This window comes from Pyricularia grisea, assembly GCF_004355905.1.
Source record: "Pyricularia grisea strain NI907 chromosome Unknown Pyricularia_grisea_NI907_Scaffold_1, whole genome shotgun sequence".
Taxonomy (NCBI): domain Eukaryota; kingdom Fungi; phylum Ascomycota; class Sordariomycetes; order Magnaporthales; family Pyriculariaceae; genus Pyricularia; species Pyricularia grisea.
In genome coordinates, this window is record NW_022156716.1 from 7,241,037 (window position 1) to 7,262,764 (window position 21,728).

The following is a 21,728-nucleotide window of genomic DNA, read 5'->3' on the forward strand; positions in this document are numbered from 1 at the left end:
AAGCATGTTCAGCACCAGGGTCCCAGCACTACAATGCAGGTAGATGAGATCAATCGGCAGTAAGGGTAGTCTTTTGTGGCTTGACCTCCACTTTGCATTGGAGCTATGTTTGTACCCATTACCAACGCCTGCCTTTAAATGCGAGTTGCCGGCAAATTTGCGCGAGGTAGAGTTATAGCTTGATGGTTTTCTTGGTGTTATTTGAGCAGAAGTATTTGGAGGAGTACCCGCAGGGCCTAACCTTCACCGCACGGACACAAGGCCTGCAACTACAGTATTAAATCTCCGCAGTTATTCAATAGTTTTATAAACGCATGTCTACGTCTCTTGGCCAGTGCTAAAACAGGCGCCAAACAGCTAAACGGGAGAAGTCTAACAAGTCTGGGAAAGGCCACTGCATGATACAACTTAATGATAAAAGCGGCTCTGGGCGATAAAGGTCACACAGTGCGTTCTGAAATGTGGAGAAGCATTTTATTCCTACACAGACGGGGCCCAACACTGCTTATGTCCCGTGTTAACCGCGCTAGTCGGGGCCAGTCGAGATCGCCTGGTTGGTAGTTTGCCCGCTTGGACTCATACGAGGTCCTACGGTTAAACACCAACTGCAGATATATGAAGAGATATATATTGCTTCTAGACCTAGCCTATTCCCTGGAATACGAGCTCGGAACAAATAACTGGTTGATTAAAGCAGTTGAATGACTACAGGCAAGTTGACAAACGTCCATAATCTGATTGAGGACTTTGTGAATTGGCGAAAGAACATTAACAGTTTCAATTTTATTCGGCCAATTAAAGCAAAAGTTATGAGGGGGCTTCAGGATCCCGACTCAGGCGTATCTTTAAACTCCCAGAAAGAGTGTTTGGGCAAATATCGTTTGGAAGGGGTGTAATTCCACCTGGTCTCCCGGGTACCGGGCCAACCTCCTGGTCCTAAGAAACGTAGCCAAACAATGGAGTTCAAGTTGATGAGGGCCAATGCTTTCCCAACTTTCCCCAGGAAAGCTGTTTTACAGCTTAGCCAAAAGTAGTACAGAATATTGAAGCAAGCGCCATGTGCTGGGCCATGATATATTGTACAATGAAGGTAAATCAAGGTGAAATTTCCCAACTGATTCGAAGCTTTTTTGTTTCTTTTTCTTTCCCGGTGGGACTTTACACAATGTCACTTTTGCCTTTGCGGTGGGTGGGTCTGAGAAGTCCGATAGGCCAAGAGTGTCGCCTTGTAAGATAGTCTTGGCCTTGAAAGCTGCATATCGTGACTGACAGTTTTGTAGCCTTTTGCTGGCCTTTTCTGACGAGGAGCCATCGTGGGGTTGTATCCCGCTGGCAGTTTGTTGGTTTCTTTTTCCTTTTCCGTTCTATCTTTTCTTCGTTTGGCTTCGTGGCCGGTAATAAAGCAGTCATGCTAGATCAAGACAATGGTATAAAGAAAGACGAGAATGAGGTTAACAAAGCAAAGATAGGCCGTGTCACTAATGCCCTGCGACCTCTTCATTTTTTCCCAGTGCAAGTGTACAAGAAGCGCTATGGCCGAAAATGTAACTGTGGGAGTTGTGGCTGGCGTCATTTCGTAACACTGCTCAAGCTTCTCTGTGTTCAGCGCGGTGGAATATAATGCATAGAGCCAAATTCTTTTGTTTCTGTCAGCATCCCCATTGCTATTATAGACCCGTGTCTCCAAAGCTTCCAGTACAAGTTTGGGAATATATCTACTGGCTGATGTCAGTCACGACTCACGAGAGGTCTTTGGCTTTTGATTGGCCAATGCAAGTTCGAAGGCTATACTCGAGTAGTTTATCGAGGAATTCTGTGGAAAGATTCTAGACTTTGCCTAAAGTTTTTGAATTCCTGGTATGCTTCCAGCCCGCATTCCGACCAGGACCTTGGAAGTCCGCTTTGATAGAAAGTTCTGGGCTTTGTGAATCGTGATTCAGTTTCTGATATGCTTCCAACTTGTTTTTTTGGCTGGGGACTGGGAAGTATACTTTGATCAGATGATATTTAGGATCAAGGTGTTTGGATTCGGACATCGAACAATCCTGCACTAGTGTGCCGCCGCCCTTGTTTCTACTGCACGCCGAGGAGTGTTTAAAAATATATATTTGACGAGCGCTTTACCGCGTCAACCAATATCGACCCTTTTTACATCGCTATAGTCGATATCCTTGAAACTTTTCATCTTCCAGACCATTCGCGTAGAATTCACACCAGTTTTTCATGCTTGACCATAAGCCGTCTTTTCGAAACAATGTCATTCCCACTTCATGATCGCATTCTTCTGGGCGCGCCTGCAGTTGCAAAGCTCAACGACGTCACGGCCCAGATCAAGGGCCTGAATATCGTCACCTTGGCAATCGCCGGATCGGTGATCCTCATCTTCATTCTCGATCGTCTCCTGGTGCCGTCTCATGATGTCCGTGAGCCTCCCTTGGCCAGCACCAGTATCCCGCTCATCGGGCACATTATCGGGTTCGCTCGAAACAGCTTCGTCTACTACAGCATGCTTACTGAGAAGATTCGTAAACCCATCTTCACCATCCTAATGCCCGGCCGTCGCATTTATGTCATCACCAAGCCGGACCTTGTGGTGCAGGTGGACAAAAAGCACAAGTACTTCTCTTTCGGACCTGTCGTGCGTGACTTCAGCAGAGACACCTTCGGCCTCGGTAAAGAGGCCACCGAGATCCTCGCCCAGAACATGTTTGGCGAGCATGGCAACTGGGGTCTCTGCGAGGAGATGGTATCTGGAATGCGCGAGGCCCTGAAGCCGGGTGACGACCTGGACAAGATGAACCGCATCATGGCGGAAGAAGTCAGCCGCTCGCTAGACGAGACCAAACCAGATCCTGGGTCTGAATTCCGAGTGATCAAGCTGGGTGAGTGGGTTGCCCACGTGGTGACCCTCGCCACCACCAAATCCGTCTATGGCACCCACAACCCTTTCGTAAGAAAAGATGTGAGGGATGCTTTTTGGATCTTCGAGGACCACGTCATATCACTGCTCGTTCACCCATTTCCCCAGTACGCCTGCAAAAAAGCAATCAAGGCCCGCAAATTTGTCACGGATGCACTGGCCGACTACTACATCAACGGCCATCAAAAAGAAGGCTCGGCGCTGGCGCGTGCGCGATTCGACTACTCTGTTAGGAACAACGTCCCTGTGGAAGACATTGCCCGCTTCGAGCTTGGCGGAACCATTGCAATCCTTGTCAACACCCTTCCGTCCTGCTACTGGATGCTCCTGCTAGTTCATCTCTATCCGGAACTCCTCCGAGAGCTCCAGAAAGAAGTGGATGCTGCCTTGCTGATCGACGAGGAGAGGGGCCAGATCACCATCGACATCACCTCTGTCAAAAACAACTGCCCTCTGCTTCTCTCGACCTTTAAGGAGAGCCTTCGCTACCGTGGCATGGGCACTGCCCTGCGCATCGTCACCAAGGACATCGAGCTCGGCGGCTACTTGTTAAAGAAGGACTCTATGGTGCAAATCCCCCTGCAGGTTATTCACTCGGACAAGGGCAACTGGGGCGACGATCCGTTGTCTTTTGACCCCTACCGCTTCGTCAAGGTCCCCGGCAAGAAGCTTCCCGACGACAGCGGCTACCGAAGCTTTGGGGGCGGGAAGCACCTGTGCCCCGGAAGGTTCTTCGCCACCAATGAGATCCTCGCCGTCGTCAGTCTCTTCATCTCCCGCTATGTGATGCGACCCAAGGACGGCGGCGACTGGATCCTTCCCACGACCAAAAACAGCAATGCCGCCAGACAGATCTTGCAGCCCGACTTTGACATGGAAGTGGAGGTGAGAAACAGGCCCGGTTTCGAAAAGTACACTTGGAAGGTAGAGCTTCACAAGTCCGACAAGGTCATCAGTGTGATCAACGGGGATACAAAGAGCGGGTAGCACGGTTGTTTACTTCGGTGTGGTTCGTAGTGCAACTGAAGGGGGGGGGCGGGGGGGGACGCCTACTGTGCCACATCAAGTGCAAATCCACAAGCCGAGTGCTATTTCCACAAAAGTGTCATAGAAGCTCGGAAACTAAAGGTACTGTTTCCATTCTTCGATGAAAAGCTTCATTTACCATTTGTTTTGACCTACCCAAGTAAAAAGTTCAAGAATGACAAGAATGCAGAAATTCCTCCTTGGCGACTGGGTGGGGCGAGATCTGGGTGTGTAACTCGCTATTGTTCAGATTTAAACATGAATTTCTTCTGATATTTTAATGCCGTGTCTTGTTCTACAACATTGACGTTCAATCTTGTAAACGAAAGTTCAATTGATGTGGGAGTTCTCGCAAGGGGTACGAAGTCACGCGTTACATTGGTCAGGGCGGTTCTCTTTTTCTCAAGCGATCCTTGGCCGCGATTGACAAGCAAGCATGCTAATATGATAGTAACATCTATGCCTTGTAGCCGAATCAGCAATCCTAGGATGAAGTTATTAGCTAAAAGGTTGTTTATAAACATAAGCTGCGGCTCCGCAAACAAAGAAAAGCTTGTTCGAACCGCTCGTAGTCTAGGTCTAGACCTTTTCCACCAGGACCAGGGTGCCGGGAATTTCAGGTTCAAAGGTGCCAAAGACATGCACTAGGTTAATAACATATAGGAAAGTCAAGAAACAATTTTCGCGGTAAGGTTTTCTCGCAGGTACTTTTGCAGTCACCACTTTTTTTGCTTTCCGCTCGTTTGAATTGTTCGTACTGCACCCTCTGCACCCTTTGCACCCTTTGCAAACCCATGCACCCTCTGCACTCTCTGCACTCTCTGCACCTCTTTGCCACCCCATGCACCCTTTGCAACCCCAACTTCATCGCTTAAAAATACAATTCAGAGTCCTTGAGCTAAATGGCTCACCGACCTGCGCTCGAGTTAATATTGTGGTAAACCAAAGCGTAGGTATTTCCAGCGGTAAACTGACGTTCATTAGTTAAATTTATCAAAGTAGTCGAGTAAAGTAAGCTTGAAAACTAGTGTAAGAATTCGACTTCAAGCAGTTCTGCGAGTCGTACACCCGGAAAGAAAAAAGCAAAATGTATAGAACAGGAAGCAAAAGAAGAAATACAAGGAAAAGAAAAGAAAATCAAAATCAGAGCATGTTATAACCTTGATGTAGTAATAGTCCAAACTAACATGTGCTCGCTCATTCAAGGCTCAAGTTTTCCCATTTCCCTGGGCCGTCATAAAATACGACAGTGTTTTAATTTGGTCTGCAAACCTCTGCAAATAAGAAGTGCGTCTATATCAGGGTGCTATCCACAAGGGGCTAAAATCAACCACGCAATTTTGACTGCCGGTAAAGTGAGCGAGGGTCAGCGATCTGCCACTTTGGGGTACATATAGTTTTTAGATTGATGGTATCTCAGCTCAGCGCTTGCATCTCTACAAGTCCTCGAAAACAAAGATACAAATGTTTGCACCAAAACCACAGCTGAGCCTAGGCACGTCGCTGGATGGCCCTCATCCCCCCGTGGTCAAAATTCCCACCGAGGTTCGGCGCTCGTACAAAGTGTGCGATGCCTACAGCAAAGCCCTGGACGAGCATGGCCCCGTCATTATGGTTCCCAGACACGGGCGCAACGAATACGTCATCGATCACCGGTATGCCAGTGTGATCCTGACTGACACCAAGAAGTTCACCTTTGAAAAGGCGGCCTTTGACCTGCTTCATTTTGGGTTCCTCGCAATAGCAGACAACGGCGCCTTTGTTCACGACATAGACCAGGTGGTTGAGGGGAATGTGCAGCCTCGAATGAACGCCATCATTGCAAAGATTTTTCCCGTCTTCCGACGGTACTTCGACCGCATGGAGGACGAGGTGCCCAAGCCGGCTGAGACCAAGGAATATACCACTTTCAACGACATGTTCGGCCGGATGCAGCTCGCCGTCGCACACGCCATGGTCGTAATGGTTATAGGCGAGGAGCGCGCCGGTCCGGAAATGGCAGGTCACTTTGCGGCCGTCGCCGTTGCCATGGCCCGTATGACGGGCATGGATGAGAGCACGGACGAATGGACCTGGTTCCCCAAGCTATGGGTCATCTTTAACGGACTGTCTGCCGTTTTCCTCACCATCGTCCCTCGATTCTTCTTCAAAGTCGCACCTCTGCTGTGGAAAAACCGCCGAGAACATCTCGCCAGCGGCCTGGCCTCCCGTCATGGCACGTACGTGCCGCTCTTTGACCTCCTCTTGGTGAAACACTACCACGAGAAGCAGGGATTGTTCGCGCTCCTGGGCTTCTTTCGATGCCTCATCATCGTCATCGGTCTCATATTCGCCTCGATCCACCAGACCGTCGTCGGTGGCTTGTGGCAGCTGGTCAAGCTGACCGAAAAGCAAGACGAGTACCTCGCGGCAATCCGCGCCGAGTTCGAGGTCGTCAACCCGCCGGGGGAGCCCCTGACGGTGCCCAAGCTTAGCCAGCTGCGGCTGCTCGACTCGTTCATGCGCGAGGTTTTTAGGACCAAGGGTGACTGCTGGGGACCCGTAAGGGAGACGACTCAGCCCGTACGCGTGGGCCCCTATGTGATTCCCAAGGGGGCCATGTGCATCGTTTTGATCGGGCGGGCGCATCAGCACCCGGACAACTACGGACCCGATGGAAAGAAGTTCGACGGGTTCCAATGGGTGGAGAAGGCCAAGCCGGCTTCTCAGACCTCGCACGACTTTCTCCCCTTTGGCCACGGCCGCTGGGCCTGCCCAGGTCGACAACTGGCCATCCACGAGATCAAGATTATGCTCTATTTCCTCTTTTCAAAGTTTGACATCAAACTCCGTGCCAACACCTACCGTGTCAAGAACACCATCAACACCACTACAGTCGCTCCCGAAGCAACATTCCTTGTACGGCGGAGGATGAACACCGAATATAACAGGACTGTCTGAATCTGGTTGTGAGTGAGAGAAGTGATACACTCAGACCTACGTAATCCAAGGCTGACTTGATGTCGCCTTGGCTCTCCGACTTTGAGATCGTGTATAGGACAGGATGTAGCAGTAACCACAGATTGATCCTACGGAAAGGTGGCTGTTTGTATTTTGGTGCGTTGGGTGGCAGCCGAAGACGGGTTTAGGACCAACTTTACCAAAGTTTGGTTGAAATTCCATGTATTTCAATGTTTGTACCGTGGATGGATTCGGAAGGTTTGTTTTGCTGTTATGTTTTTGAACAGGCAATGTTTTGCCGCACAATCTTTTTTAAATTGCCTAAAGCCCCTAGTATACTAGAGACTGATGGCTTTGGATGTATTTTGGAAGAAGGAAAAGGAAGAAAAACAAGTAAATGATGATCGCATTGCCCCAGAAAACCCACTAACGTGAAGCCAACAGTAAAGTGGCGCAAACCGTTTTCTTTTCCGGACTATACTATGATTTTCTGGGAAGATTAAAAGGGAGAATGCGTACACAAGCACAGGTAACATTAGTTCTTTACTGCTGACATTGCTTCAAAATGGACATTCCGAACTACAACCAAAGTTATATGATTCTCGTAACCCTAACCAAATTTCCATCGAGATAATTTCATACGGCAACATGTGATCCCATACTACTAGTCAAATGAACTAAAGGTTTCTGTAACTCAAACCAGGAAGGACTTGAGCCAGCCTGGAAAGTGGGTTATCCTGTCAAAACAGCCCCCCTCCGTTTGAGCACACTCTGATGCTTCCTCGTGCCAACAGCGACCGACACGGCCGCATATCCGCCATGCCATGACAGCTCATGGGTGCGACGGCCGTCTGTTGGCGTGCGGCGCATCGAGCGGAACAGGGCGGCAAAGGTCTTGCTGCCGAGACGGTCGTAACATGCCGCGGCCTCGTCGACGGTCTCTTTGGTGGGCCCCCCCTCGCGTGCGCTGTAGACGGAGACGCCGTGTGATATGTTCTTGATGCCCGTGGACGTGGCGTCGTAACTCACAAAGTAAGGTGCCCCCTGCGCGTGGAAGTCGTATCCCCATCCCGTCCAAGCCGTGTTGTCGTGCGACCCGACAATGTCAGACGGTATCGTGAAGTTCCACGCGTACGTCTCACCCGCCAGGGGGACATCAAATGCCGGCGTTTTGATCACAGTGTCGTTGCTCCCCAGTTGAAAGGTGTTGACGTCGGCGATGACGGTCGGCCTGATGTCCGAGACCAGGTGGCCGCTGATTGTGCTATTTAGCGGGTACCATTCGTTCTGTTGGTTTGCACAACTGGTGAACTTCCGGGACAGACCGCCATGATCCGGTCCTGATACCATTTTTGGAAGCCACATCGTTCTTACCTGCATGTTGGACCAGCCCCAGTACTCCTCTATACTCGTCCAAGCGAGAGCCCATTTTCCATAACCAAAGCCAAACGGTGGTTGAGTCCAGGGCCACTCAACCGAGGCTTCACCAAGGTACGTCGCGTTGACAGACCGAGGAGGCAAACGAAAGGTGATGCACGGGTCGTCGAAAAGATCTCTTGGCGAGGGGACCGACAGGCTCACTGCCCACACTCGGGCCACAGCAGGCAGAAAAGAATAGAACGGGCCTGACTTGACCATGGTGAAGCTACAGGATGGCTGGAAAATGAAGACACAAAAGTGCAAAGAGTTGAAGCGCAGCGGAGAAACCCATGCGTATAAACCCCGAGGCTCAGTAACTACAAGGCCGAGAGGGTGGATCTCCGGAATTGCAATTTACCAAGCGGATGTCTACCTGACTACCAGACGACCATTGGTAGTTAGAAAGAATCCCTGAGTCACGCACCTAACTTTCCGAAGCTTTATCAAAAGCTAGATCCAGTTATTAGCCCTGGGGAAAACCATAAAATAACCTTCATGGTGCAAGAAAACTATGTTGATTCTGTAGCAACAATCTTTAAGTATGAATCCGGTCTCAAGCAAAACAAAGACAAACAGACAATGAGGAAAACAAATTCCATGTTACTTCCAGTCAAATTAAGAGTTTTCGACGAGGAGTCGAGGGCAGCCGCAGTCTCCCCAAGCCCTGATCGCAAAAAGAGAGTTAAACAAGAATCAGGCACCTAAGGTCGGGACGGAAATCCTCCAGATCCAGACGTGTCTAGATCGCCGCAACCTCAGCCCTAGTCAAGCTTCGCCCGGCTTACAAAGTTGTATACCCCTGGTCTTCACTATCCGACAGATTCCAATCTTCGTTCAGGTCCAGATTGATCTCCTCCCTTCTTCTCCTCACCCTGAGCTTAACCATGGGACTGGTCATGTGCGCCGTCTCATTGTCGAAGAACCTTGGCTTCGTGTCGGTTACGTCCAATTCCCAGTCGTACTTGAGGAGCATGTGTGCCAGTGCGACTTTGAGTTCGCTGCTGGCAAGGAACCGTCCCGGACACGCGTGCCTCCCATGTCCTTTGGTAACCCCATGTTCATTCACGTCAGCATGGAACCCTTGCATTTTGAAAACCTTGCCAAATATCGTATGTTGCTCACCAAAGGCAAACATCTCGTTGGAAGTGGAAACATATTGATTCGCGGTGTTCGAGGAGTCGTCACGAAGTCGCAGAAAGCGCCGCGCGTCAAACTCGTTTGGCCTTTCGTAGATTTCTGAGTCTCGGAGTTTTGTCGCAGAGGCGACCATAAGAATAGCACCCTTTGGGAGGCGAGTTCCGTCTGAAAGGGTGATATTCCGCATGACCTTCCGGTTCAAAGTTACTGTACGAGAGGTCAGCTAGTAGCACGAAGTTCCAGCTTCTCCGCAAAAGCTATCTTACCATCGCTAGGCTATCAGTGGACGGTTGCCAGTTGTTAGTATTCTGAATAAAATTACAAGCCCGCAATCCATTGGTGAACATACTGGGTGAAGTCGCTGTGACTCCTTCAAAAAGCTGTCCATGAGCTTCATGTTATAAAGCGTCTGCTTGCTCCAGCCGCTCTCGCCGACGACTTGGATCACTTCTTCACGCAGTTCCTTTTTAATTTCTGGATAGTTGGCGACATCCATGAGAGCCACCGTAAGCGCCTCAGTCGTGGCATGGATGGAAGCAACGGTCAGGGAGAGCTGAGCGGCCACGTAATCGACCTTTTTCCCATTGGCTACTTCAACCATCCATCCAATCGCATCGGAAACCCGTGGTGGCTTTTTGCCCTTGGATAAAAGCTGCTCGGCTCGTCGTCTTCTACTTTCAACCTCGGCGCTGATGATCCTGCTGGCATCAGTGTAGTGCCGTTCTGAGGAAATATTCAGTCGATGATGATCTTCTTTTAGCCAAAAAACGAAAGTTGAACGTCACCTACGGATGTTAACGTTGTGTGGCATAAACCTGTGCATTATGCGTCGCAAGAAGAAGGGCTGAGCTCGCAGGTCCCGAGCCGCCAAGAAGGAGTCGACTTGAGGAAGAGATGTAAGTGAAATTGTCCAGAGGCTACAGAACAGGACCGCGAATATGTCACCAACCAGTGTGCATTTTGGCAATTTCCAGCCACCGCTTATCGCGGCAAATCGGTTTGCCCAAGAACGCCCTCGAGGAAAGGCGTGCTATCAAGTCGAGGTTGTTTTGCTTGAAGGTAACCGAGTGCCAGTTCTGATCCTCTCCGTAAATATCATGCAGAGCATCAGTTACCTCGTCCACAAGGTGTTGTGTAACGAGTCCCATACTTGGTGTCAGCTTCAAGCGCAGTGTCTGCGGAATCAAGAAAGGATTATCCAAGCTGGCCTTGAAACCATCAAATCCAGGATAGTGAGCAAAAAAATCTTTGCGGAATGCTTCATTGAAGTCCAGCTCTGGGCGGTTCCGAATTTCATCGGCGTACTTGTGAGGCAACACGAGCTTAGGGCCGGTACTGGTTATGATTTGGAAAGGACCCGAAAACATCTCGAGACCGGCAGCAATAGTCCTGCTGGCAGATTCCATGTAGCTTTCCTTCGGCTTACGGCCTTTGCCAGGCAGCACAGCCAAAGGAAATCCAGACCAGGGCCATTCGGTGCATATATGTTCATAGAAGCAGTAACCAATTATGAGTAAGCTCCCAGCCAACACGGAAACCGATAATAGATAGAGAGTGCTGCTCAATGTCATTTTAGGGTTGCTCTGATTGGACTTATCTAGCGAGAAGACTGAATTTCCGTCCTTGAACATGATGTTAGCAGATGGATTGACCTCCAGTCATTGATTGTATGAATGCGTGGAGGTTTTAAACCCGAGTAAGAAAGCTGACTGATTCCTGTTTATTAAGATATCTTCTTACCACGAGTACAGCTATACCTACAATGATGCCACGTTTGGCTTTAATCCACAGAAACTTACCGTAACAGCCGCCCAGACCCATGTAGAATGAGGGGTTGAAAGGTTGGCGTCAATTGGGGTATAATTCAGATGATATCCCTGTCTTTTGATCTTTAAATCCGTGATCCTGTCGCTCCAACCTAGTCATCATCTGCCATGAGTTGCTTTGGGCGTTCATATTGGCAAAGCTTTGCTCCCCAACTGCAACCGAGATCATGACGGATACTGCCACATATAAATTCAACCACTCGATGGTTAGGGTCAAGGGTGCGTCCATCCCCCTATTTCCTCTTGCTTCTTCACCTCTAATGCGGTTGCAGACCCGAAAGCAAGCATTTCATTCTACAAGCATCTCGGAATGAGCTTGTTATCAGAATACAAGATTCCTGATCACAGATTGGAGCTGTACTTTGTTGCTGGCGGTTAGTCATTTCTGATATTCGCCCGCGACGGTGACCGGAAATCTAACACAATCCGTGAGCTTTAAAGACTCGCGCCCGTCCATTACGCATGGAAAGCACCAAAGCGACCGTGAGGGCGTGTTGGAATTAAGCTACAGTTATGGAATCGAAAACATATCTGGCGGCGATGAAGGCCCCAAAGGTTTAAGCCCCATCTGCTTATCAGTGGATAACTTCCATGCTGCCTGCAAGGGTCTATGTAACGCTGGCTATAGGATACAGAGCAACCTCGAGAACGGCACCGCCCATGTTCTCGACCCCGATGGGTACTGGATCAAGATAATTGCTCGAAAGCCAATGCATACAGACGGCTCTGCTACCACGGACTGCCAAAGCTGCAAGGTTCATCATACCGTGATTGCGGTCAGAGACAAAAAGGTATCTCGGCAGTTCTACGAGCAGGTCTTCGGCATGACTTTGAGGCACAAACAACACAACGCCACGGTCGGCTACGATAGCCTCTTTCTCGGCTGCGGACAGCCAGATACCAATGAGTCAACTATCGACGGGTCCCAATCGGATGACAACTGCGAGGGGCTTCTAGAGCTCGCTCACACCGAGGGCACAAAGAAGGAAGACGGCATGAATCACCGAAACGGCAACCTCGAGCCAAATAATCCTGGTCACATTTGCATTTCAGTCGATGATATTCACGCGGCTTGCGAACGACTCGAAGGTCTCGGCGTACAATGGCAAAAGTATCTTATGGAAGGGCCATTTCGGGTCGCCTTCATTCATGACCCGGATGGAAATGTGAGTATTCTACATATTTGCCTTCAAACCCAAACGTAACCAATGCATCCTTGGGACTTCATTCCCCGGTTTGTCATTCAAATGCTGACCAGCCTTCAATCCATACAGCTAATTGAAATTATTCAGAACGAAGCGTACAAACCTGTCAAGCATGAGGCCTGATGGTATAACTGCAGATAATTATGGCATCAAGATCCTAAATTGTAGAACCATGGGCTTGGGAATCACATGGTTTCTCTGGTCTGGTCGGCACGTAATCTGGTTAAGATAAATTTAACTTTTTCTCGCTAATCAACCGCCGGTTGTGCCCAACAAATAGACAATAAAGCTAAAAAGCATGACATGTGATGAACACCAAATATTAGGATTGGGAGTAAGGTATCCTTGGCTTCCCATTATACGGTTATAGTTTCCATCTTATCTCAGCCGAAACGAAAAGTCACTGTCATCCCATTTTAGTATCCAATGTCCTCAAGTAGCAGGGATGTGCAAAAGGTGTAAAAGGTGCAAAAGGTGCGAACGGCGTACACGGTGCAAAAAAAATTGCAAAAAAAAAGCCGACGGCGCGAAAGGTGCGAGCGGTGCAAAAGGGGAGGAGGGTGAGGAGGGTGAGGAGGGTGAGGAGGGTGAGGAGGGTGAGGAGGGTGAGGAGGGTCAGGAGGGTGCCTCATAATTTACAGCAGGTAAAAGCAATATGTCCACAATATGCAAAATATAAAACAGTATGCCGAAAGATTTGGTAAAACAAGTACAACTTTAAGCCTAAGAAAATGTTACATTGCGAATCAAAACTAAAATAGTAGTTACAAAAGATCGGCTTGACCTTGGTAAGGAATAATCGTTCAGCACTGGACCACCATACGTTATAATGCTCTCATACAAACCTTGGACGGGTAATTTCCAGCAGGCTGGCACACTCTGAAACTTCGGTTTGAACCCAGTGTATATGTGCCGCTACAGCAAACTTACATGTCGTTCCATATTGAGCCAGGGTGCTGGTGCTTACGCCTTTTGCCTTTCTAAATTTCCGATACTTTAAAAATTATTATTATCTAGCGTCTTCACAAAAGCCATGTGCTTCCTCCTATTTCAATAAACCAAACTACCACAAGTTAGGTTGGAGTGAATCGAAGCCAGCCACAAATATTACTTCGTCACACCCACTGCTTGTCGTGCGTCAACAATGTCTTCCAAGTTAACTTCAACATTGGTCACCGAATCAGCGGTGATCAATGCCCCGGTATCCAAAGTCTGGTCCTTGATTCAACTGAGAAACTTTCAGAACTTCTTTGTCGGAATCAACAAAACGGAGATTCTATCCTCCAAGGATTCTCAGTCAGAAGTGATCAGATGGACGTTTGACGATGGCACAGTACTTGATGTTAGGGAGGAGGAGTACTCGGTGAGTTCTGTGCTGCGCGCTGATGATGGTTGGGGATACTCATGCTACCTAAATATTAGAACATAAAGAATCGCATGTCTTTCCACATCGTCCAGTGCCAACCATGGGGGATCCCCTACACCAATGTCCTCAGTACTATTCGTTTGTACCCCATCACTAGCAGGGCTGCCGTAGGAGGGACCTTTGTGCAGTGGAGCGGTCACTACACGGCCGACGCCAACGAAGGTAGGTCTTACCCAGCCGTTAAAGAGAACAAGGACGTGTGAATGCTAAACCTTGGATATTTAGAGGCAGTAAATGACGGGCGTATTAAACGTCGTGAGGCCCTGGGGTTTCTCGCTGACGCGGTGGAGAAGAATTAGAGAAATGCTAACAAGGCAAGTGCCCGTATAAATGATCGAGAGGAGGATGCTAGCTGACCGGATACCGATGCGAGCATAGCTGGCTATATTCTTCTTGAAGGATTCCATTTCTCACGCCCTTGTCACATTTCTATTGATGTGTCAGAACAAGCAGCAGAGACCCCGAGTAGAATGCAGCATCGAAAGAGTAGCGATGGTTAGCCCACATCAGAAGCACCTTGCCTTGTGTCGCCGTGTATAAAAGTAGCCTTGCAACCGGCTTTTGTAGAGAATTCTGGAAAACTTGCTAGATTCCAAGAAGAATGAGTAAACTTGATCAGATTTCAGGGTCATCCTCGACGGTGTTTTCTCGATCGTTTTGCAGGACTTTTTACCAGAAAACGTTTGGTACACGAGCGATGTCACACCGCAAAGGCCAGCGAAGGCTGAGTTCTTGTTGCCATACCTGATTGTTTGCTTGAAGCTACCACCAAGCAGAGGTTCGACAGAGACGGTGCACCCATGCCACCAAGACAAATACCGGCTAGTGCAAGCAGGATAGCAAATCCGATATGCGATGAGGAGTACAAACATGGTGTGTTTCGAGGATTAATAAGGACCATGGCGTCGAACAGCGAAGTGACTCCCAAGAGCAAGGGCTTTTCCTTGCGAGCTGAGCCGGTCTGTGATGACTCTGACGATGGGAGAAATGACCAACAATCCCGGAATAGACTTCCAGCAGGATAGAAACCCGACGTTGGATCTTGTCGGCAGGCAGGTCGAATCACTTCAAGAGGATGAAGGGTAAAGTCGGGACAACTAGGTGGTATGAGAGAAGGGTCCATAAACAGACAAAGACATCAAGGTTTGCAATATTCAGTCCAAGAAGCCTATACTAAGAGCCTTAATTCGTCAGCTTTAGTGGGGCTTGTAGGCTCCAACACAATCCGAGGGCATATCAAGAAGAACAGACGGAATATAATCATGCCTTGGGAAGCGACAAAAGCAGACGCGTGATTGGGACAATCTAGACCCTGTTTCGAAAGCATCCCGAGTCAAGTGTTCCTAATCTCGGTCTTCTGGAAACTATTGATTGGAGCTCCAGCCTCTACTTTTTTCTTTCGAAACCTCAAGGATTACAACCTTAAGCTCAGGAGATCAGACTGTTGACGTATACCTCACAGTATAATTAACTGTAAATACAGACCGCCCATCCAGGTGCAAAAACCTCAGGTGCGATTTGGTTCGCTCTGTCGGTGCTCGTCCCGGCTTTCCAGGAACCATCTAGTCCCCTTCCTCAGTGCATCTACCGTGTCGTCCTTGGGCATGTATCCTAACCGTTCCCTCGCTTTGGTATCGTTGTAGGTCCAAGTATTGCACATGATGCTCAACATATGACTGGTTAGTAGTGGAGTGACCCCAAATGGCCATATGAGCGTCTCGTAAGCCGCCACTAAGAATTTGGCCGCCCACTCGGGCATTGTGAAGGACGGTGGTGACGGTTTCCAACCCACCTCGACCCAGACCACGCGCGCCATTGCCGGGAACGAGATCACGGGCTTCTTGCCTATAATGTAAAATGCCTCGCCGTGCACGTCGTTCCCGGGCCTCATGAGCCCCCGCAGAGCCAGGACATGCCCCCTCGCTGCGTCGTCGGCCGAGACGGTCGTGAGCTTTCCGTGGCCGCTCCCAATCTGAAATCCTGTCTGGCCGTCTTCAAACGCCTTGACCATCGACGGCACGAAGGCATAGTCCCTCTCCCCGATGATAAGGGGCAGGCGGAGGGCCACGAATTGCAGTTCGGGCGAGTCCGCGGCCAAAAGACGTTTTTCCATTTTGGCACGCTGGACCCAGTACGGATAAGCCTTGGAGTTCTCTGGCCACATGGGTGCTTTTTCGTCCGCGTCGTAGTGGTTGTAGCCCTCGATGACGCATGAAGATGACGTAAAAACAAAATACTTGGTTCCAAATCTGCGAGCCGCTGCCACTAGTTTGTCTTGGGTCTCGCCAAAGAACTCTTCAAAGTCGGCCTTTGAGGTGACAGTCTCGACGGTGTGAGGCGGAGAGGCCGAGTTGATGATGGTTTCTGGCTGAACCTCTGCCATGATGGCGGCAACGGCCTCGCTGTCTCGGATGTCGGCTACTCTGTACTCAACACCCTCGCAGCGGTGCATTACTGCTGGCGTCCGGCTGATTGAGATTACGCGGCTGCATTCAGGCTGCTGCAGGAGGTCCCGAGCAATGAAGTAACCGAGGCGGCCAGAACCGCCCACGATGAGAATGGGCCCCCATTTCCGGTCAGAGTCTTGCTTAGTATGCATGGTTCTCTGGTGTCTTTTCCAAATTTTGCAATCTTTTTGAGGCGTGAAGAGGGAAGAATGTGAAAGACAAGAGTGCTTCGTTTGATTTTACACTTTGATAAATGTCACTGAGCAGGAGTGGGGTAATAAAAGTATCAAAGCTTGTCAAAGACCAAGCCTTTCTGTTAATTTTTATACCTACAACGGTTAGAGGTATCAAATTGCAACCTCCCCACAATCCCCAAACAAACATCAGACTTCCTCTCCGCCATACTAATTCTGTCAAAGTATTCACCCGGTTTCAATTCAGCGTCTTTTTATCGTATTCTAAAGTAAGCAAAACCTGTTTTATTTATATAGGGACCAAGAATGGTGCGGTTTGAATGGCGGGACCTTTTATATACTTTCAATAATTACATTGTTTTGGGATGTTGGAATTTGGTCTGCAAATTCCCGCTTTCTTCGAAACTCATACCATGTTTACGGTGTTTAACTAACAATCTCAATATGCAAAAAAGAAAGCTCCAACCAACTATTCTTTTTTATCCGCCACCTCGCTTACTGGGGCAGCAGATAGCTTTCAATAACAATTTTGGAAAATCTATATTCTGTTCAATAGCTCGCCATCAGTGATCCCCTCTCTCGGCTCCTTGACGCTTTGATCTATAATTCCAAGCTCGTGTAAAAGCCCCCAAACTTCGTTGGAGCCTATATGTAGCATCACATATGCGTCCTCCCCCATCGGAACCGTGGGAACAAACACCTGGATTGCAGTTGAGAGCCGCGCCCCTTTATCCTTCTCTCGCCGGTATTTCTGTGAAGCTTCTATTCCCTGACGGAGCAAATGCGGCAGTAACTCGGGGAATTGTGGTTGTGCTCCTGTTAAGGCAACATACTGATCCTTGAGCAACTTGACTACAGAGAAGGGTCCAAGGTCATATTAGCTATGATTGCCCCAGCGCGAATTCAAAGGAACCAAAGATAAAAAGACAACATAGCAATGTAGTTGTGAGAGAGATATTTACAATGACACATACCGTCGGTATTAGGTGTGATGGAACGCGAACCTGGAGCGGGGTCCCCAGAGACGGCCAAAAGCAGATCTTGGACCGCGCGCGACGTTTTATGGACTTCGGCTAGCAGTTTGAGGTCGTCCATAACGGTGCCCAGCAGCGGCTTTATCCCGGTGGCCAAGTCCGGGGCTCGCCAGACTAGCGCGGAAAAGGTACAGCTGCTCATCTTCCGGCCCCCTGACCACTGGCGCATGGGAAACGCTGTGGCCCACCATACCAGAGTCAGCGGGTCGAGTGTGCGAAGCCTTGCTATCCTCTCGCGTGTGCTCGCGAGCTTGCTACGCATCGACAGCGACGACGACGACCGGCTGTCCTCGACCAGGATCAGCTCCAGGTTGTGTGCAAAGTGCGCCGGTGCATAGCCCCTCTTCAGGGTCTGTTTGACACGCGCTTGACCCTCCTCTAAGAAGTGTGTCCACATAGCAGCCTTTGTGCCACTGTCAGACAGTACAGTGAAAGGCTTGTCGATACCATGCACTACGACTCGTAGATGATTGTCAGAGTAGAAAAACAGATACCTTGGAAAGGAGCATGAAATAGCGCTTCTTCCCACCTCGGAGTAATACTGAAGGGAAGACGAGACGCCAAGTTATCATGGAACTAGCAGGGCTACAAACGAGGCCTCGAATTGCCCACGCAAACTCCGGCCGCCGGTAAAGTTAGCTAGAGTCAGCGATCCGTTATCACGGCCGCGATTGGTCACGTTAGGGAACAAATATCATGGAGAGTTTTCAATATCAGTTAACGAACTACCCGATCTGTGTCGTTAATTGTATATACTCAGCAAAGTATGTGTTTATGTCCTAAACAAGCTAACTACAAACGGCAAAACACGCTCAGAACTGCCCATCACATTCTAGGCTTAGTGGTGCCATATCTGGGGTCTGTATAGCACGTCTATACAGACTTCATGTACTCCGGTGTCAAATGTTTCATCGCGCCTGTGAGGATGGATCGCTGACCCTCGCTAATCTGACCAAAGGCTAAAGGTTGATCGGTCGATTTCACACCTCGCGTAAACTATAAAAGATGACGAATCGATCGACATGTGACAGTGTTCCTGACCTGAGCCTGATGCCAGGGTGCCAGGTAGGCAACATGAACCAAAGGAGTTCAGACCACAAGGTGACCTCGGCCGTGGACTCGTCTATGGATTCGTCCAAGAAAGACGACATAGGTCCCATGAAAAGGGTGATTCCCAGGCCCCCTATACAATACATCGTTTATTTTGATGTCGAGTGGGCAGACACTGTCAATTTGAGGGCTCATTGCTGATCATACTGATTGCCACAGGCACAGTGGGTGGAGTGAGAACATGTAATTTTCCGTCGGCTGCACAGGTCTCATAACTTTCAGAAATATCACCTTCACCAGAACTCTAAGAACCTCAAGAACCTTGACCCGGTCGTCGAGAAATTTTCCATTTTCTAAGTTTCAAAAGTCTGATCATATAGCATTGGATGACAGCCATACCACAAAACGCCTAAGCGATCCGATACATATTGCTACCTATCCCGGCCCATTCGTGTGGAACTTATCCCGGCAGTGCGTCCAAGTCCACCTCGGGCTTCCTCGACCTCACCCATATTCTCGCATTCGTATTGACCATAGCATATGTCCCATGAAACCACGGAGTCGCTTCTTTGGGGTCTGATATCCTGAGATCGTACTTGAGTATCAAGTGCAACATGGCAATCTTTAGGACGCTGGAAGCAAGGAAACGCCCGGGACACGCCAGCTTCCCGTGGGAAAACCCCATGTGGTCTGGACTGGTTGAAACAAAGGCCCATCGGTTGGCGTATTTGGGATTTTTCTTTCGCTCAAGGAAGCGGTAGGGATCAAAATGCTCGGGATTTGGGTAGTTAGTTTCTTGCCACATCTGGTGTGCAGAGATGGCCAGGTGCTCGCCCTTCCGAATCGTGACGTCCGGGCCGAGCTGAACATCTTCCATGGCGCGACGGTGCATGTTGGCCAGGCCCTCAGGCTTGAGCCGCTGCGCCTCCTTGAGGAAACTGTCCATGAAGCTTAGGCTGTTCATGTTGGTGACCGCCTTTTCCAAGCCATCCTTTTGAAGAACCTCGATAGCTTCTTGTCGAAGCGGCCCGAAGTACTGTGGATTGGCGCAAAGATAGAGAATTGACTGACACAGCTGGTTGCTCGTGGTCTGCATTGAGACTTGATTTAGGCCCATCTGAATCCAGATTTCGGGGTAGTTGAAACCGTCGGCAGCCTGGCGGAACCATTCAATGGAGTCGTCCGGCAAGTCCGGCTTCCGCCCTTCCTTTGCGGCGATTTCGATTTCCTTGTGGCGCTCCTGTATCACGGGTCCTAGAATGGAAGCAATTATTTCCTGATATCTTCGCACCTTGCGGTTGAGGGGCGAGAACTTATTCACCAACGGCCTAAGCAAGGGATGAAAGGATCTCGTCACAGTCATAGCCGTGAACATGTTCTCGACAAATGTAGTTGTAATGTCGATCCACTGCTGATTGTGGGCAAACCTTTCTCCCAGGAAAACCAAGTTTGTCATGTGGGCAACCCATCCTCGGGCTTCATTGATGAAGTTAACCTCGTGCCAGCCTTGCTGGTAACCGAAGCTTTTATTCAAGCATGCAGACAGCTCAAAGGACATGCCCTTGGTAAATTTGCCTGATGGTAGCAATCGTCAGCTCGCCCCGGGTATTAGTGAGGAAATGGAACAACTTACCTAGTCGGCGGTTTATGCCATTTTGTATGGCCTTGCTGAACATTCCCGGCGGCATTGGGCGGCAAGTTCGGAAGGTGTCGAAATCCGACAGGAATTCCTCCCGCACATACTCGAGGAAACTCAGCCTTCTCTCGGCATTAATTGCATCAATAAATTCCGGAGGTAAAACAATCAACGGTTTGGAGAGAGTGACCACTTTGAAGGGCCCCGAGAACTGTTTGGTCAGACCGTCAGCCCGAGTTCTCCGGCACGGCGAGGAAAAGTTCATGCTTGCCTTTCGGGATCCCTCAACCAACAACTGACGAGCATTATGCACAAACTCCCTTTTGGCAGCAGCATAAGTCCAAGTCCTCTTTTGATAGTTGATGATTGGGTAGTTGCTGGTCGGGCGAAAGGCATGACGAAGAGACTTTGCATTCCAGGCCAAAAAAATGGTCAAAGTCGTCAACATAAGACCCCATGTCCAAAGAAAATTAGTTGTCTCCATTTTGGGCCGCTAATACGCAAAGGAGGCCTATCGAGAATGTGAAATAAAAAAATCAAGTCTGCTAAACGTCCTGTATACTTTTTGTTACTTGGCTCAAGGGAACGGTGGGTGGTCCAGCTGGCAGAACAGGAGAGATCTGTTACCACATATGATAAATATGTCAAGATAAAAAATGGTATCGAGCTCATAAGCCAGGCGAACTTTGAATCTCTCGCATTGGCCATAATTTGGACTCCGTCAGTAAGCCGATAGACAAGGTTGTTCTAAAGGGAACCCCGCTCCGGTAGCAACAGCCGACGCCTATCTCTGCTTGGTTACTTGCTGAAGCGTAACTCCTGTGCCGCAATTAAAACGCAAACTTTAACTCTAAAGCTTCTAGAACTCCCATGGTGAGCTATTTACTGCCCATTCACAAAGATGAGCTATAGTTTAAAATCTCATCCCTTCTCGAGCTGACGTGTATTACCCGAGAATAATTAATGGTATAAAAGCTAATTGATCTTGATACTACAAGCCTTTTCCTAAAATGGCAGCTTTCGTCTCATCCTATCACCTCAAAAGGCCCACGTTCCTTAGGCCCAGTTCAGTTCCAATAAATGTAAACATGCGAGGTGTAAAATCGACCACCCAAACATTGACCTCCGTTAAAGTGAACAGGGGTCAGCGATCTGTTCTTACGGCCGCGATTAATCATTTTTTAGTCATTGAACTATAAAGACATACGATTTTTGTACGGAAATGCTGTCCAGACTGTTTTTATGGCTCTATGAAATTAAGATTATATTCGCAGTTTCCGCGCTCACATATTATTCTTATTGAGTGTATTCATTACATGGATATGTTCTGGCTTTACTGTTTATTATATAATTTATACAGTGGTCTAGAAGCCATCCTAACTTACATTGGCGACATTGTTGATTATATGTCCCCCAAAGTTATCAATCACGACGTAGTGACAGATCGCTGACCCCTGTTAACTTTACC

General features: G+C 48.9%; 8 protein-coding genes across 8 annotated transcripts; 4 read left to right on the forward strand and 4 right to left on the reverse strand.

Annotated features, from left to right (window-relative positions):
* Positions 1-2,254: 2,254 nt before the first annotated feature.
* PgNI_02211 (uncharacterized protein) lies at positions 2,255-3,907 on the forward strand (the record flags this gene model as incomplete). The annotated part of the gene is made up of 1 exon (XM_031122278.1): positions 2,255-3,907. The coding sequence occupies one exon, from the start codon at positions 2,255-2,257 to the stop codon at positions 3,905-3,907; it is 1,653 nt and encodes a 550-aa protein (XP_030987839.1).
* Positions 3,908-5,410: 1,503 nt separating this feature from the next.
* Positions 5,411-6,886, forward strand: PgNI_02212 (uncharacterized protein; the record flags this gene model as incomplete). Its single annotated transcript, XM_031122279.1, has 1 exon — positions 5,411-6,886. The coding sequence occupies one exon, from the start codon at positions 5,411-5,413 to the stop codon at positions 6,884-6,886; it is 1,476 nt and encodes a 491-aa protein (XP_030987840.1).
* Positions 6,887-7,618: 732 nt separating this feature from the next.
* Positions 7,619-11,073, reverse strand: PgNI_02213 (uncharacterized protein; the record flags this gene model as incomplete). Its single annotated transcript, XM_031122280.1, has 8 exons — positions 7,619-8,173; positions 8,261-8,622; positions 8,730-8,743; positions 9,091-9,649; positions 9,709-9,718; positions 9,792-10,165; positions 10,232-10,324; positions 10,392-11,073. 8 exons carry the CDS (start codon positions 11,071-11,073, stop codon positions 7,619-7,621), a joined length of 2,649 nt encoding a protein of 882 aa, XP_030987841.1.
* A 362-nt stretch (positions 11,074-11,435) lies between these two features.
* On the forward strand, positions 11,436-12,596 carry PgNI_02214 (uncharacterized protein; the record flags this gene model as incomplete). Its single annotated transcript, XM_031122281.1, has 4 exons — positions 11,436-11,487; positions 11,541-11,642; positions 11,710-12,434; positions 12,543-12,596. 4 exons carry the CDS (start codon positions 11,436-11,438, stop codon positions 12,594-12,596), a joined length of 933 nt encoding a protein of 310 aa, XP_030987842.1.
* A 1,021-nt stretch (positions 12,597-13,617) lies between these two features.
* Positions 13,618-14,198, forward strand: PgNI_02215 (uncharacterized protein; the record flags this gene model as incomplete). The annotated part of the gene is made up of 3 exons (XM_031122282.1): positions 13,618-13,836; positions 13,896-14,061; positions 14,125-14,198. 3 exons carry the CDS (start codon positions 13,618-13,620, stop codon positions 14,196-14,198), a joined length of 459 nt encoding a protein of 152 aa, XP_030987843.1.
* Positions 14,199-15,406: 1,208 nt separating this feature from the next.
* Positions 15,407-16,498, reverse strand: PgNI_02216 (uncharacterized protein; the record flags this gene model as incomplete). Its single annotated transcript, XM_031122283.1, has 1 exon — positions 15,407-16,498. The coding sequence occupies one exon, from the start codon at positions 16,496-16,498 to the stop codon at positions 15,407-15,409; it is 1,092 nt and encodes a 363-aa protein (XP_030987844.1).
* Positions 16,499-17,078: 580 nt separating this feature from the next.
* PgNI_02217 (uncharacterized protein) lies at positions 17,079-17,971 on the reverse strand (the record flags this gene model as incomplete). Its single annotated transcript, XM_031122284.1, has 2 exons — positions 17,079-17,392; positions 17,515-17,971. 2 exons carry the CDS (start codon positions 17,969-17,971, stop codon positions 17,079-17,081), a joined length of 771 nt encoding a protein of 256 aa, XP_030987845.1.
* Positions 17,972-19,084: 1,113 nt separating this feature from the next.
* Positions 19,085-20,744, reverse strand: PgNI_02218 (uncharacterized protein; the record flags this gene model as incomplete). The annotated part of the gene is made up of 2 exons (XM_031122285.1): positions 19,085-20,199; positions 20,258-20,744. The coding sequence occupies 2 exons, from the start codon at positions 20,742-20,744 to the stop codon at positions 19,085-19,087; spliced, it is 1,602 nt and encodes a 533-aa protein (XP_030987846.1).
* Positions 20,745-21,728: the final 984 nt, after the last annotated feature.